Source organism: Manihot esculenta, chromosome 18 (assembly GCF_001659605.2).
Source record: "Manihot esculenta cultivar AM560-2 chromosome 18, M.esculenta_v8, whole genome shotgun sequence".
Lineage (NCBI taxonomy): Eukaryota > Viridiplantae > Streptophyta > Magnoliopsida > Malpighiales > Euphorbiaceae > Manihot > Manihot esculenta.
The window spans coordinates 32,200,144-32,215,563 of NC_035178.2; the positions used below are offsets into that span (position 1 = coordinate 32,200,144).

At 34.1% G+C, this 15,420-nt stretch overlaps 1 protein-coding gene across 1 annotated transcript; it reads right to left on the minus strand.

Moving 5' to 3' along the window:
• Positions 1-450: 450 nt before the first annotated feature.
• LOC110607154 lies at positions 451-14,619 on the minus strand. The gene is made up of 7 exons (XM_021746237.2): positions 14,583-14,619; positions 14,251-14,500; positions 14,069-14,122; positions 13,865-13,945; positions 13,382-13,451; positions 13,207-13,295; positions 451-836 (listed from the first exon to the last, which is right to left on the minus strand). Exons 2-7 carry the CDS (start codon positions 14,434-14,436, stop codon positions 702-704), a joined length of 615 nt encoding a protein of 204 aa, XP_021601929.1. The 5' UTR covers positions 14,437-14,500; positions 14,583-14,619; the 3' UTR covers positions 451-701.
• Between the last annotated feature and the right edge of the window lie 801 nt (positions 14,620-15,420).

Here is a 15,420-nt window from a genome sequence, read left to right on the forward strand (position 1 = left end):
CTTCATCCATACCGGCTGAGTTTCTTTTCTAAGAACTCTCTAGTGCATGCGGATAACGGTTTTTGGCCTTCTTGCGACTTTTCTGATTGTAGGCCGTTTCTGTTTTCAGTAGTTTTTCTGCTACCGATTTTCTCTGCGAGCTTCCGAATGTTGATCGGGAATCCGAAGTACTCCCGAGTGGGCTGAATTATAATCTGGATAGAGTTGCAATATTTTGTTGATGGCTCTGTTCAGATCAGAATTACTGATTTTAGATTTTAATTTTTCAGTGGACATTCAACGACTTCAATAAATTGTATAATAATAACGAATTTTTGGGTTTTCCAGAAGTATAGTTAGGGACTTTGTTTTGAAATTTGCTTTGCAGGAAAAGGAAATTTTCCCACTAATCTATTTTAGAAATTTTAAGAGTTTCTGCAGTTACCCCTAAACCTCTAACAACAACAACAGTGACAGTTCCAATCCATTTCCAAAACTCAAAAACCCAAATGCAATCATACAATGTGCCGTCCAATTCAATTGGGACCCCAAAATTCATCAATATTAGTCCTAACCAAGAAAGCATTTTTGCCTTCTTGACCTCATGGTCCATACAAGTATTGTAAAATAAATCAGTTGCTAACAACTAGGAATAAATTGTGTTACAATCCACTATCACATGCTAAGGTTCCCGAGGAAATTGCCTGTGCTGGCCTCACTAACTACCGATCTTTGAGTTCCCCTTCAAACTGAAGCAATTTTTCCCGGACAGGCTGCAGAAAAAGTTTCAAATCCTCACTAATCCGCAGCCTATCTTGCTGTGAAAGATCCTTCTCATCACTAATCCGCACTTCCAGCTGCAATACAAAGAACATAAAGATGCAAAACTATGTTAACTTTATACTTTATACACACAGACAACAGGTTGGATTCAACAATTTTCCAATGGTTTAATGTGCTAGTATTACATGTTTGTTTTTAAGTGAAAAAACAATACAACTCTAAAAGATCTTCTGAACTGCTTAAGACTATAATGATCATTTTCCTCCATGCTACCCAATTTAGGACTACTCTAAAAAGATCTGAGCCATTAATCATTAGTTGATTTTTTTTTTTTCACTTCTTGCCTTGTAATCATATAGATATACTTCTTGTTTGCTGACTTCTGCATTCCATATTGTGCATGTGTCCAAACAATCATATACTAATAATAAAAGAGAAAAAGAGCTGTGAGAATGTTGGATAATATCATTGTACCTGATTTCAATAGTCAAGAATTCAATAATACAACAATTCCTTCTTTCTCTCAATCCCTATTTCTTTCTTGTTCTTTTTCTTTTCTTCCTGTTCTGTTTCCTCCCCCTTTCCCTTCTTCAGTTCAGGATTTTGAATACTTCTACGTGACATCACATTCTCCCCTATCTAAAACTTTTCACAATGAGTACTCTCCTGTGCATTCATGTATTCGATAGTTGGCCACATATTTAGGCGTTTGTCTTTAATTTACAGTCCCGAGTCACGGATCGCATTACAGAATGTTTGATAAAAAGAGTTTCATTAGAGGGAGCTATTAATACCTCAAACTCTTTAATGAGAAAGTTTTAAATCTCACAATTTTAATAATAAATTTTGCTTATATTATTAAATGTTAAAAGTAATTACTAGATAAAAAAACTCCTAAAATCTAATAACAAACGAATAAAATAAGACAAGATACTAGAGATAAAAATAGATAAATAGAATCTATTTGTTATGGATTCAGTCTATCCATTATCCATAACATCACTCCTCTTCTTGAAAAAGAGCTTGTCCTCAAGCTCAAAGCTAGAATATGTGGCCTGAAGATAATTGATTTCCCATATAATTTCATATTCAGAACAACCTTGTCAATTAACTAATGCTTTGCAAACTCGTGTGTTTAGACCAAACACAACAACACTATATCCCTTTTTATCACACGAGGAAAAGTAACTTCGGCATTTTGGAGCACCATGGGTACTTCTATTCTCTCATTCACTTATTGATCAAAATTTTATTGGCTACTACTCGATATATCTTGGTTCTGATTCGTCGATGTGAACTAATTCAAAGATTTGGTGAGCTAAATCATTCAAATATGATCGTTGTATGAAGAAATTTAACTTCTCTTGTAAATTTGTTGAATCACCCATGACGACTGACTCTGATATCAAGATGTTACGATCTTAGATCGCAGATCGCATCACGAAAGGATTGATAGAAAAAGAGTCCATTAGAGGAAGCTCTTTAACACCTTAGACTTGTTAACGAGGGAGTCTTAAATCTCACAATTTTAAAAATAAATTTTGCTTATTTTATTGAATAATGATAACCCCTTATATATGCTAGAGGTTCATACCATTGTGACCGACTCTGATACCAAATTGTTATGGTCCCAAGTCACGGATCGCGTCACAAGATGGTTAATAGGAAAGGAACATAATTTTCATATCGAGATTCGAATCGAAAATCGAAATCTTCATTTCATGAATTGAGAATCGAGAACCAAATCGAATCATAAAATTTGCTAAGACTTCCAAAAATCAATTAAAAATAATGTATGTTCTAAAAATAAGTAAAAATATATCATAATAACATATTTTAAACAAGTAAAAATATATCATAATAACATATTTTCATAAATATAGGATAATTATTTATTTAATTAGAAATATTCTTCATAATAGAATAATATGTATGCATTATGTTGTATAGTTTTTTGTTATAAATTATAAACTCTGGAATTATAGACAATAGTTATCATTATACATATACCGAAACTCTCATTTAAATTTAATCAAATAATTAAATAGTAAAAAAGATAGCATATTAGAATATTATAAATATGAACTGCTATAACAATTATAATTAATTAAGTAAATTAACTGGGAAAAAAAAAGACAAGGAGAGGAAAAGAATGGTTGGTGGAAGAAAAATAGCTAAGAAAAAGTTTTACATACACTTCTTTATAGCAAAATGAATAAGGTCTTAAATTTTGAAAATATAAGGGCTAACAAACTCTTTTAGTTAATTAATTGTATTGGGTGAAAAATTCTTTGATTCATCTTATTCACTATCAATTTTTTTTATTTAGTCACAATTCATGTATCCTATAGATTTGAATTGCTAGGATATAAAATCAAATCAAGAATCATAAAATTCAAATAAAAAATCGTAAGATTCATACACATTTAATATTCACCCTATAGATTCGAATTGATTTATTGGAAAATAGATTTGAATTGAGAATCATAAAGTTCTAACAACAGTGGAAAGGAGTTCATTAGAGGGAGCTCTTAATACCTCATACCTGTAAATGAGAGTCTTCAACCTCTAACAACAGTAAGGACTTATTAAAAATCTTAAATAATAAACTCTTAAGATAAGATAAGATGTTGAGATAAGATAATAGATAAATATATTTTGTTTGTTATCGATTTAATCTATCCGTTATCTACACCCTCATATTTGTCATATTAATCTTTTATACTATTGTTTTCTCTTCAGTAAATGCTTTAGTTCTAAAAGGAGAAAGAAAGAAAAGAAAGAAAAGAAAAGAAAAGGAAAAAATAAGGGTGAATCGGTGCCCAAAACACCTCACACTTGTCAGCTTTGATACAGGATAACGTACAGCCTTAGCTTGCTTTGCAGAGAGGCTATTTCCGCGGCACAAACAATAGAAAAATCCTAAACTATAGCTGGTTGAAAAACATGTTGAGATTATCTAAGATTTTTAATAAGTCCTTACTGGATTAGAGTCATGGTATATTTTTAAGTTTTACTTGGGAGTTCATATCCTAAAAGGATGAGGATTAAGAACTAGTTCTGAGGGACCCAATGCCCTCAAGGTTTAGGATTAGTTTGTTTTTGTAGAAAGATAATGTTTGTTATATTTCACAATAGAGATTACAACCTATTTATACATGAGAGACGGTATCTAAAAAGGAAGGAAAATCAAGCCTATGATTATACAATCCCTAAAATTAAGGGACTGACCCATCTATCAATATTTACTTCCTATATTAACATATTTATTTTCTATAACTTATAACACTCCCCCTCAAGTTGAATCATAAATGTTAATCATGCCCAACTTGTTACATATATAATCAACTCGAGTCCCATTTAGAGTTTTAGTGAAAATATCTCCTAGTTGTTCTCCAGTTCGGATATGTCCTGTTGATATTATCTTTTGTTGGACCTTTTCACGAACAAAATGACAATCACTCTCGATGTGTTTAGTCCTCTCGTGAAATACTGAATTGGAGGCAATGTGGATAGCTGCTTGATTATCACACCACAACTTAGCAGGCACCAAATTTGTGAACCCAACTTCTTCCAAGAGTTGAAGTACCCACAAGATTTCACAAACGGCTTGTGTCATGGTTCGATATTCAGATTCAGCACTAGAACGGGAGACCACATTTTGCTTTTTACTTTTCTATGAGACCAAGTTACCTCCCACAAAAACACAATACCCAGTAGTTGACCTCCTATCAACTTTCGAGCCTGCCCAATCAGCATCAGAAAAGCATTCAATATTTGAGTGCCCATGGTTACCATAGAATAGGCCTCGCCCTGGGGCCCCTTTAAGGTAATAAAGAATTTGTCCTAGAGCATCCCACTGGGCAACAGTAAGAGAGGACATAAACTGACTTACCACACTCACTGAATATGCAATATTAGGACGAGTTACCATCAAATAATTCAACTTGCCGACTAATCTTCTATACCTTCCAGGATCTGCAAATGGCTCACTGTCTTCTGTGGTAAGTTAAAGGTTAGGAGTCATTGGGGCACTGCAAGGCTTAGCACCCAATTTTCCTTTTTCTACCAACAAATCAAGAACATATTTTCTTTGAGATAAGAAGATGCCTTTCTTACACCACACAACTTCGATTCCCAAGAAATATTTCAAGGAACCCAAATCCTTTGTATGAAACTATTTTTTAAGAAATTCTTTTAGGGATGTGATACCAGCAATGTTACTTCCTATAATAACGATATCATCCACATATACTACAAGTAGAATTACTCCAGTATCAGAATTTCTATAAAACACTGAGTGATCACACTTACTCATCTTCATTCCAAACTGTTAGACCACCTCACTAAACCTGTCAAACCATGCCCGAGGACTCTGTTTCAAGCCATAAAGGGATTTTCGAAGTCTACAAACCTTACCTGACTCCCCCCTGAGCAACAAAACCAAGTAGTTGCTCAATATAAACTTCCTCCTGAAGATCACCATGAAGAAAAGCATTTTTAATATCTAGTTGATGCAAAGGCCAATCATGAATAGCCGCCAAGGAAATAAATAATCGGACAGATGCGAGCTTGGCAACTGGGGAGAATGTATCAGAATAGTCAACTCCATAAGTTTGTGCATAACCTTTGGCCACTAAACGGGCCTTGATGCGAGCAATAGATCCATCAGGGTTTACTTTCACTGCAAACACCCATTTGCACCCAATAACCTGCTTTCCTGGGGCCAAGGACATCAACTCCCAAGTACCATTAGTGTCAAGGGCCATCATTTCCCCTTCCATTGCAGCACGCCAACCAGGATGGGACAAAGCCTCAATAACAGTTTTGGGAATTGAAATAGAATCTAAAGCAGTGACAAAACAACGAAAAGAGGAGGATAATTGATTATAAGAGACACAAGATGAAATAGGATAAGTGCAAGTACGTTTACCTTTGCGAAGAGCAATGGGCAAATCCAAATCAGATAGTGAAGGATCAGTGGGAGCAGGATCAATCGACGAAGAAGCGGGTAGCGGAACGGAGTCAAAGTCCTCTAAGCGTCTGGAATACACATGAAAGATGGGAGGGCGACCTGACACATGAGCGAAAGGTGTAAGAGTAGTCTGAGGAGACAAAGAGCGAAAAGTGTATAACAAGATGTCATCTTCCTCCTCCAGGGTATTATAAACAGATATGGCGGAAAAAACGGAGTGGACTCAAAGAATGTTACATCCACAGACACAAGATACCGATTCAGATCAGGAGAAAAACAACGATACCCTTTCTGACGTCGAGAGTAGCCAAGGAAGACACATTTGAGTGATTTGGGATCCAATTTAGTAACATGTGGACGAACATCACAAACAAAACAAGTACAACCAAAGATACGTGGCTCAATAGGAAACAAAGATTTAGTGGGAAACAAAATGTTATAAGGGATATCACCATGAAGGATGGAAGAAGGCATGCGATTGATCAAAAAACAAGCAGTGTATACAACATCAGCCCAAAAACATTTAGGTACCTTCATTTGGAATAAGAGGGCTCTGGCTACTTCAAGAAGATGCCGATTTTTTCTTTCAGCAACTCCATTTTGTGAAGGAGTGGCAACACAAGAGGACTGATGAAGAATCCCTTTTTGTAACAAATAAGATTAAAATTCCCCAGAGAGATACTCTTTAGCATTATCACTTTGCAATACACGGATGGAAGTATTGAATTGGGTTTGGATTTCAGCATAAAATGCACAAAAAATAGAAAATAATTCTGAACGACTCTTCATTAAAAATAACCAAGTAGTACGAGAGAAATCATCAACAAAAGTAACAAAATACTTAAAGTCAGACTTAGACACAACAGGACAAGGACCCCAAACATCTGAATGGACTATCTCAAAGGGGGACGAAGCCCGTTTATTGACTCGAGACAGTGTAGATAAACGATGATGTTTGGCAAATTGACAAGACTCATAATCTAGAATAGACAAAGAATGAAACTGTGGATATAACTTCTTCAAAGCCGAGAGAGAAGGATGCCCCAAACGACAATGAACATCAAAAGGTGTTAAACGCGTGGAGCATACCAGAGATCGAGGAGATCGAGGTAGTTGCTGATCCAAGACGTAAAGACCCTCTTACTCACTCCCTCTACCAATAATCTGCTTCGTCGAAAGATCCTGAAAAATACAGTGATCAGGAAAGAAAAGAACGAGACACAACAATTCAATGCACGAGTGAGTTTACTAACGAAAAGCAAATTAAATGCGAACTTAGGGAGACATAACACAGAAGATACAGAAAGAGAAGGGGTTAAGTTGACATGACCAGAACCCATGACAGAAGATTTAGTGCCATCAACAAGAGTAACATAAGAAGGCGATGTATGAGACTCAAGATTGGACAAAAGGGTAGAATTACCTGACATATGATCGGTAGCACCAGAATCAATAACCTATTTGGAGGATGAAGACACAAGACATGCAGTAGAGTTACCTGACTCGGCAATTGCAGTGATAGAGGAGGAATTAGAGGATTTTAGAGATGCTTGGTATTGGATGAATTGTGCATACTCATCTGCAGATATCAAAATTCCCTGATCTGAAGATCCATTCAATTTGTGTTCCGTGATTTTAGTCATCATAGGAATCACATCAGTTACGGTGGTGGTTTTAACTTTAGCCATAAGGACAACCAACCCAAAACGATAGCAACAAAAGAAACACAGAATCAGAAAACAGTACCCGGCGTGAACAGTACCCGTGAACAAAACCCGAACGGCAAACAAACCTCAGATCTGACAAGGGAACGATGTGGCGACTCCAGCGATGGTGAGATCCAAATATTACCCTTTATGGACAACCCAAATGAACGGAGCCCTAAGTCTCCAAAAAAAAAATTTTAAAACTTGACGAGAGAAAAGAAAAAATCTCTACGAGAATGGCTCTGATACCATGTAGAAATATAATGTTTGTTGTATTTCACAATAGAGATTACAACCTATTTATACATGAGAGACGGTATCTAAAAAGGAAGGAAAATCAAGTCTATGATTATACAATCCCTAAGATTAAGCAACTGACCCATCTATCAATATTTACTTCCTATATTAACATATTTATTTTCTATAACTTATAACAGCTTTAAATACCTTGTGTAAGGTTTGAAATTTTAAAGTCAATTTTTAGTATTCAGCAAATAAAGTACCAGCTGTTATGCTTCAAGCTGCCCTATAACTCCCATGGAACCAAGGTGTCTGATGTCTAAGTTTAGTATAGAGCTGAGACCCAATTATACTACTTGTTCACGCATTACTGCACACAGAGCTTTACCAATATTCAGCATTACAACTAGGCTTACCACTTATAATCCTCTTTATAGTTTATACTCATCTAATTCTACCACTTAAAACTTATTCCCAAACCTTAGCTGTAAACAAATTCCAAATCATTCCAAACTTCAAAAAACCCCAAAATGTAGATTTGGTAGGCATGTCCAACATCATTCATAGTTCTGTTCTAGACATAGTGTCACAATAAAAAGAAGAAAGTAACAAGAAGCCTACCTATAGGAACATAGTTGTAAGTGCTCAAAGGAGGTGGCATTACTCTTAATGACATACAATGAAATATAAAGAGGGAAAACTATAGAGAAATAAGGAGGCAGCAGCAAGCTTGACAAAGAAGATGAGAATTATTCCTATCTGATGCTAAACAGAACTAGGGGGTGCGCAGTTTCAGTTATAACCGAAAAAAATGAACCAAAGCAATTCAGTTTCATTAATTAGCATGTCCAGTTCAGTTAGTAAGTTTTGAGAATTTCGGTTTTTGGTTCAGTTCAGTTTATTTGGTTTAAAGAACCGAAAAACCAATAAAACCAAAAAATAAAAACTTCTCTCTTAAATCCACCCATCATTCACCCAAACAAAAAATAAAATAAAATCAAACCCAGCCCCTGATTCACCCAAACCATAAAATTAAAACCTTTGCCCCAACCCTAATTCCCAAAACTAAAAATTAAAAATATTCACCATATTCTTCTTTTTCTTCCAAGTTCCAAAACAAGCCTATGCTAGCAATGACCACTGCTGACAACCACCTCCATACAGCCAGACCCACAACCACATCCACGCGACACATGCAAGTCCTATTCTCCATTTCATTGCGCCACTATCGTCGAGTTGCAGACCATTGAGTCTCTATCATTGAGTCATAGATGTATCAACTCGATGGCCTATGTCGTCGACTTGAAGTCACTCGATGGTGGTGCGACTCAAGTCCACACGAGCATGAAGTCCTATTCGCAGCTGCATCGAGCCTTCGAAATCCTATTCTCCATTTCATTGATCCCGGGTTTGTTGTTTGAAGGGATTTGATATTCAATCTCGGTTTCTGCTTTTTTTTTATATTAATTGTTGTTTTTAATTTTTTGTTGTTTCTGTTTCCTAGGGGTATGCAATCTGGATTTGTTGTTTCTTTTGCTAATTGTTGTTCTTGGGTTAATTAGCTTGGAATATAAAGATTTATTATATATATTTGGAAATTTGCTTGAACATTTGCAATTTTTTATTGGAATATTAGTTGAGATTTGTCACGCATTTGGTAATCAGTTTTTGAGTGACCAAACCAGCCGAACCAATTTATTTCAGTTCGGTTAGTTCTTATATTTAGTTTGGTTTGGTTCTCCAAAAAATGTAGTTCGGTTTTTTGAACCGAACCAACCGATTGCTCACCCCTAGACAAAACTGATACTTAAAGCTACATGGACCATAAAGAAATTGAACCAACATAATATCATATTGAAATATTTTGAGATAGAGACAAGGTTGGAATTAAAATGTGATACAAGAGGGAGAATTACTATTTGTTCTTTTGGTATTTCCACTATTCGCAATTAGTCTCTCCATTTTGAAACTCCATTAGTGGATCTCTATGATTAATTTTTTAGTAGGATGAGTTACTATTTAGCCTTTTATTAATCCTAAATATTTCGGTATGATTTACTCAATTATTCATACTAAATTTATCCATTTATCCCTCTCTCTCTCCCACACACACACATTGTCTCTTCCCATTTCTCTCTCGATTTCTCTTAGGCTGATAAATTAAATTTATCAACCTCATCCCAACATCTAAAATCAAAATCAACAAAAAACAAACAATAAGTAACCGACCAAATCTATCAAAATGAATGCAAAGAAATTAGTAAGATTAATTACTATCTAGTCCCAAGTATTTTCATCATTACAACTTTCATGTATTTTGACAATTTCAGGCACTTATCTCTAAAAAATTCACAATTTGACATTATTGCTTATTGCTTAGTGAAATTATTATTTAGATCTTGAGAATTAGCATTATTCACAAGTTGGTCACTATATTTTGAAAGTACATAACTAGTCCTTAGGTTTGATTCCATTGAGATATCTCCATGCTTATGCCTATCTCCACTTTGGGATCTAGCAAACATGAGAGAGAGAGAGAGAGAGATGGAAGTATAAAAAGAAGAGAGATGGAGAGAAAGAAATGGAGTGAGCAAATGTGCGTGAGTGCGCACGAGAGAGAGAGAGAAGAGGGGGGAGAGAGGTAGAATGAAGAATGGAAGAGAGACAAATATGAAACCATGACTTTTAAATTTGTTGGAGGAAACTATTTAGTTGAATGTAATTTCAAAATACAAGACCAAATCAAGAATCATGATTCAAAATACAAGGACTTGTCTCATGAATAGTAACAACACCCAAAGACTAGATAGCAATTCACTCTATTCGTAAATTGGACAGAGAGAACTGCTAATAGACAAACCAAACCTCAAAACCAATTAATGTAATTGTCAAAATACATGGCCTGACAATAATAATGATAATATATAGAGATTAGAGACTAAATTGTAATTCAACCAAATTATAAAATAAACTTCATAAAAGAGTCCCTAACAGAACTAAAAACTTTAATTTAAGCAAACCTTTTCGCATTACGTTGCAATGCTAAGGAAATTGGTATACAGGTCAAAACATTGATGTGGGTGGTGGCATGTAATTGATTGTTAGCGGGGGCCATTTGTATGGGACTATGTGATTATGTAATTGATTGTTGGCAGGAGCTATCATACTTTATGGATTGAAGCCTCTGATATGCGTTTGTAATATGTTGACATGTAGGTTAAATTGATGGCAAAGGTAGGCAGGTGAGATGGATGAGATGGAGGAGGAGGAAGAGGAGTTGGAAAGGATGCCAATCATAGAAGAAGCAACATGTATGAAGATTGGTTTCAAGGAAGAGGATGGAGCTAGAGAGTGAGCATTTGGGCTTCAGATAGGGTGAGGCAAAGGTACTATAGGAATAAGAAAAGGATCTCTCTTTTGACTACAAGAACATGCTGGAATATGCTAAAGAAAATTAGAAGATGGAATATTTAGTTGACCACAAATATAATATTTCATTTAAAGGGAAAGACTAAGGACTAAAAGGAAGAAAAAGATAAAACCTTTATATCGTTTCTATTTGAAACTGAATTTTGAGAAGAAAAAAGCTATTTTGAAATTTTATGACCCAAACATATTTAATCAACCTTAAAAGCAATTTCTACGCTTAAAAGGGACCACAGAAACAATTTTCATTGTCTTCAATAAGCATATTGAATATAGTGCTCCCTTAACCACAACTAGAATTAGAAATGTCAAACAAAAAGGACCATTGCTACAATGTAAATGTCAAACAAACCACCCAAAAGAAAAATATTAAAACAAAAATTAAGCAGAATGTCCTATAGTAACAGCAGGATATGACAGAGTTCTAAGTATTTGATCATGATACAAGATATAACAAACACCAACCCAAAATATATTTTGTGCTAAATATAGGCTTTCTACTTGTTTCTAATCAAGCCTATCTAAGTTCACTTTCATTTATGTAATTAACCAACCAAAAGGAGAGCTCCAAACACTGCTAAAAACAACCTAGTTCATTTGTTATTTTAGACACCTTAAAGAACAATACATATGCCATTTATCTTATCATGGATAGTATTGTATTATATCATAATAAATTAAGTTACTTAGACAAATTTATTGTAAAATTGGGAGTTTTGTGGGTAGAGAAATACAAAAAGGATATCCAATCAGAGAGGCTTATTCATGAGCCATTACCATAACATTAAAACCACACTTAAGAGTTGTTACGTAATGTTAAAACCATGCCTAAGCGTTGTTTAATCAAATAACATTTAAGCCCCTAGTGTTATCTGTACAACACCTATATTGATGGCGACTACAACAGTGCCAAATAAATTAAGGAAAACAAATCATCATCAAGAAAAATTGAAATCAGAGGAATTGTTTTGTTCCCCTTAACTTTTTAGATTTTGTGTATTGAGCCCCTATTCCTTCAAATATGTGCTAATGTCCATAAAATTTAAATTCATCAAAGTCTTACTCAAAGATAAAAATAAAATAAAATATGTCAATGATTGTTTAAAAAGTTGTACTTTTTTGCTATTGAAATTATTGCCCAATTCCAAACTCGGTTATTTTCACGGTTGGTCTATCAAGCAATGCTACTTTTTTAATTTATCAATTAACAAATTTTCACTTTCTTTTGTTTTCTTTCATTAAATAAATTCTTAATATCCTTAATCCAAAACTCATGAACTCAATAAGGCAATTTAAGAATAACAACTCAATATTCAAATCTTGAAAAGTTCAAGAGCTAAAAAAAATTCAGTTTCTAATATTTGATTCTCACATAATGAGTTATATTATCTCATTTGCATAGTATCGAAATATAAATTTAATAAGATTATTAAATTATATGCATTTATAGGTAATAATGAAATGAAACTTATAGTACTTAAATTGACAAACTAACCATTTGGTTGTTCAAAATAACGGATAAAGCAAATGCTATCTATTTTGGAGAAAATATATCCTCAATCAGTAGGTGCATCCTTCAAACAGAAGGCCATTTTTCATCCAAAGAACAATCAGTAATGATTTATGAGATAATGGAAATCATGAAAATTTGATGCGCTTAAGCCTTTTATCACTTTATCACCATATTATGACACATTGACTTTGCTAGATTGGTAGAACTATTTATCAACTAAAACGAATAAAGGTACATTGGTGCTAAATGCTTCTTAACAATTCCATCCAAGTTATTATTGATACATCTCTACCTTCACCCACCTATAACTCAAATGTGCCAAATCTTTTAAGTGTACTATTCCTGGTTACATTTCAATAAAATTTTCTTTGCTCATTTTTTTTAATAATCTTCTTCAGAAAAAAAAATCCCATTCTTTGAGAAAGAATGTATTGATTCTAAAAGAGAAAATGGAGAAGAAAAATTTATTTTCTGGGTTCTTTGTTGTAGGTTTGGGTTTTTTTTTCTGGGGAGGGGGGTTGTCATAAGGAAAGCCATAGTCAAAGTGTAGACAAGACAGTTTCAAATGGATATAGACAACTCACCTGCAAGTCTTCTAGTTCACCAAAAGAAAACTCAGGGACATCAATGTGAGCCTTGACCATCTTTTTCTCCTCTTTGACAGTCCACTCCCCTATTTCAATTAACACATCCTAATATAAATGTTGAAGATTATATGTTAAGGTAAATGGGAAACTATGCTAAACTACATTAAGTTACCTTTGATTTTCAATGTCAACTCATAATTATAACCAACTCTTTTCTTGTTCCTGACAGTCACCAAAAATGCCTGGTCACCCAAATATTTATATGAGCTACCAAGTTGAGAACATATTCCAAAATCACAAAGAGCTAAAATGAGAATATGCCAAGAATATTGAGGTAATCCACAGATTAGTGAAGGATGACAACATGCTAAGAATATTGAGGTAATCCAATGCTGAAATGCCTAGAGTTAAATGAGAATATGTTTGCCATGGAATTGCTTTTATCTTTTTAGATAAGTAATAAATAGTTCACTGGAGAAACCAATTGATATCTTGTAATAGAACAAGGACTTGAGTCTCCCCACAATGAATAAATTCACAAGCAATAGCACACAAACAAGATAACTAGAATACAGAGACCAGCACAGCATAACCAAATATATGTTATCAAATTGTCAACTATAAGATATCTGAAACGATAGTAACAAGAACTGACATCACCAAAACATTTGGAAACTTCAGCTATTTCTGCCTTGCCACTGGAGAACTCCAAGGTGCCAGCTGACACAAGCAGCTCCTGCAATACCGAAAAATTAGAAGGAAAAAACCCAACCCACCCAATACCCATCGAGATGTAGTTAATAATCATAAAAAGGAAATCTTTAAAAAATATGGCTTACTGGTTTGTGGAGGTACAGACCTTTATCCTATCAGTTGCCCATTTATTAAGGCTTTTCTCTTCCCAAGTTCCAGCCTGCAGATGCATACAAATCAAAGAATGAAAATAAAAAACAACAAATATGTTAATAAAGAAGAGATTTTGGGTGAATGAATCTACTCAAATTGTCTCCAAATTAACCACAAAAAAACAAATAAACATACCCGATTCCAAACGGAACCCAGAGTGGGGGACTGAGATTGCGAAGAAACTATATCATTTTGGGAGAGTTTCTTAGGAAGAGGGAGAGGCGCTGCATCCGCCGTGGCTTCCCTGACCCAATAAGTATAAGATGCCCCCTGCGGCGGCCGTTTCTCCTCGGAGATCCCTCTTCCATTATCATCCTCCATTGATGAGAAGTACCCGTTAATTCCAAATGCAAATGGATGGAAAATGGAATTTTTCCTTCCTTTTCTGTCCAAGGGAGAACAAAGGTGTTATAACGGACACTTTTTTCCTAAAAAATTAACTAATTAATTAATTAATTATTACTTACTTGCAACAATAGCGGATGCCCTTGAATGGAGTAGAATCTTGTACTTAGTTCTATTTGTTCTAATACTTGTTTATATTCTGTTAAAACGTTTATTTTATTGTTGCAATTACAAAGTTCTCCTTGACAATCATGGTTACTATTTGAACTACTTATTGTGTCTATTGAAGTATCACTATTATATTCATCATCTAATTCTGAAGAGATAATTTGCTTTGGTCAATTTTTTCTAGTAATTGTTCTATATTATCTATTTTTCATGTATTTTTCTTCTTGCAGGACACTCTTTTGCATAATGTCCTTTTTGATTACATAAATAACAAGTGATATTGAATTTATCATTGGATCTTTTAAAATTGTTTTTCTTATAATTATTTCTTTTAAAGGGTCGCTTCGTAAAAGGTTTTTTCGTCATCTGTTTATTATATTTATTATATGGTTTCCTAGGGTACTTATATTGCTTATATATTTTATTTTTAAAAGGTTTATATCTTTTATGTTTTTGTTTCTGTATGGTTCCAAATCCAAATTGTTCACACCAATTTCCTAATTCTTTCCGAGATTGTCTATTTTCCATTTTTAATTTTTGTTGTAGCTTCATATCTCTACATAATCTTATTCCTGTTAAATTGACACATGTTATTAAATCGTCATATGTTAAATCATCATATGCTATTTGACCAAATTTTTGTTCAATTGTCTCTTTTACTTTTGTTGCAAATAATCTTGGTAATCCTGTTAAGAATTTTTCTTTCCAATGATAGGCTTTTGGTTCGGCTAATGCATAAACTCGTTTTAAAAAATTGTCTTTATACCATCTAAAATTTTCTAACTTTCTACA

Excerpts from the sequence above, each read along its gene's own strand:
- LOC110607154 (XM_021746237.2), bottom strand. The coding sequence starts at position 14,436 with ATGGAGGATGATAATGGAAGAGGGATCTCCGAGGAGAAACGGCCGCCG. Across the intron at positions 13,296-13,381 it reads GTTGACATTGAAAATCAAAG|GGGAGTGGACTGTCAAAGAG; the intron begins GTAACTTAATGT and ends TAATTGAAATAG. Across the intron at positions 837-13,206 it reads GTGAACTAGAAGACTTGCAG|CTGGAAGTGCGGATTAGTGA; the intron begins GTGAGTTGTCTA and ends TTTGTATTGCAG.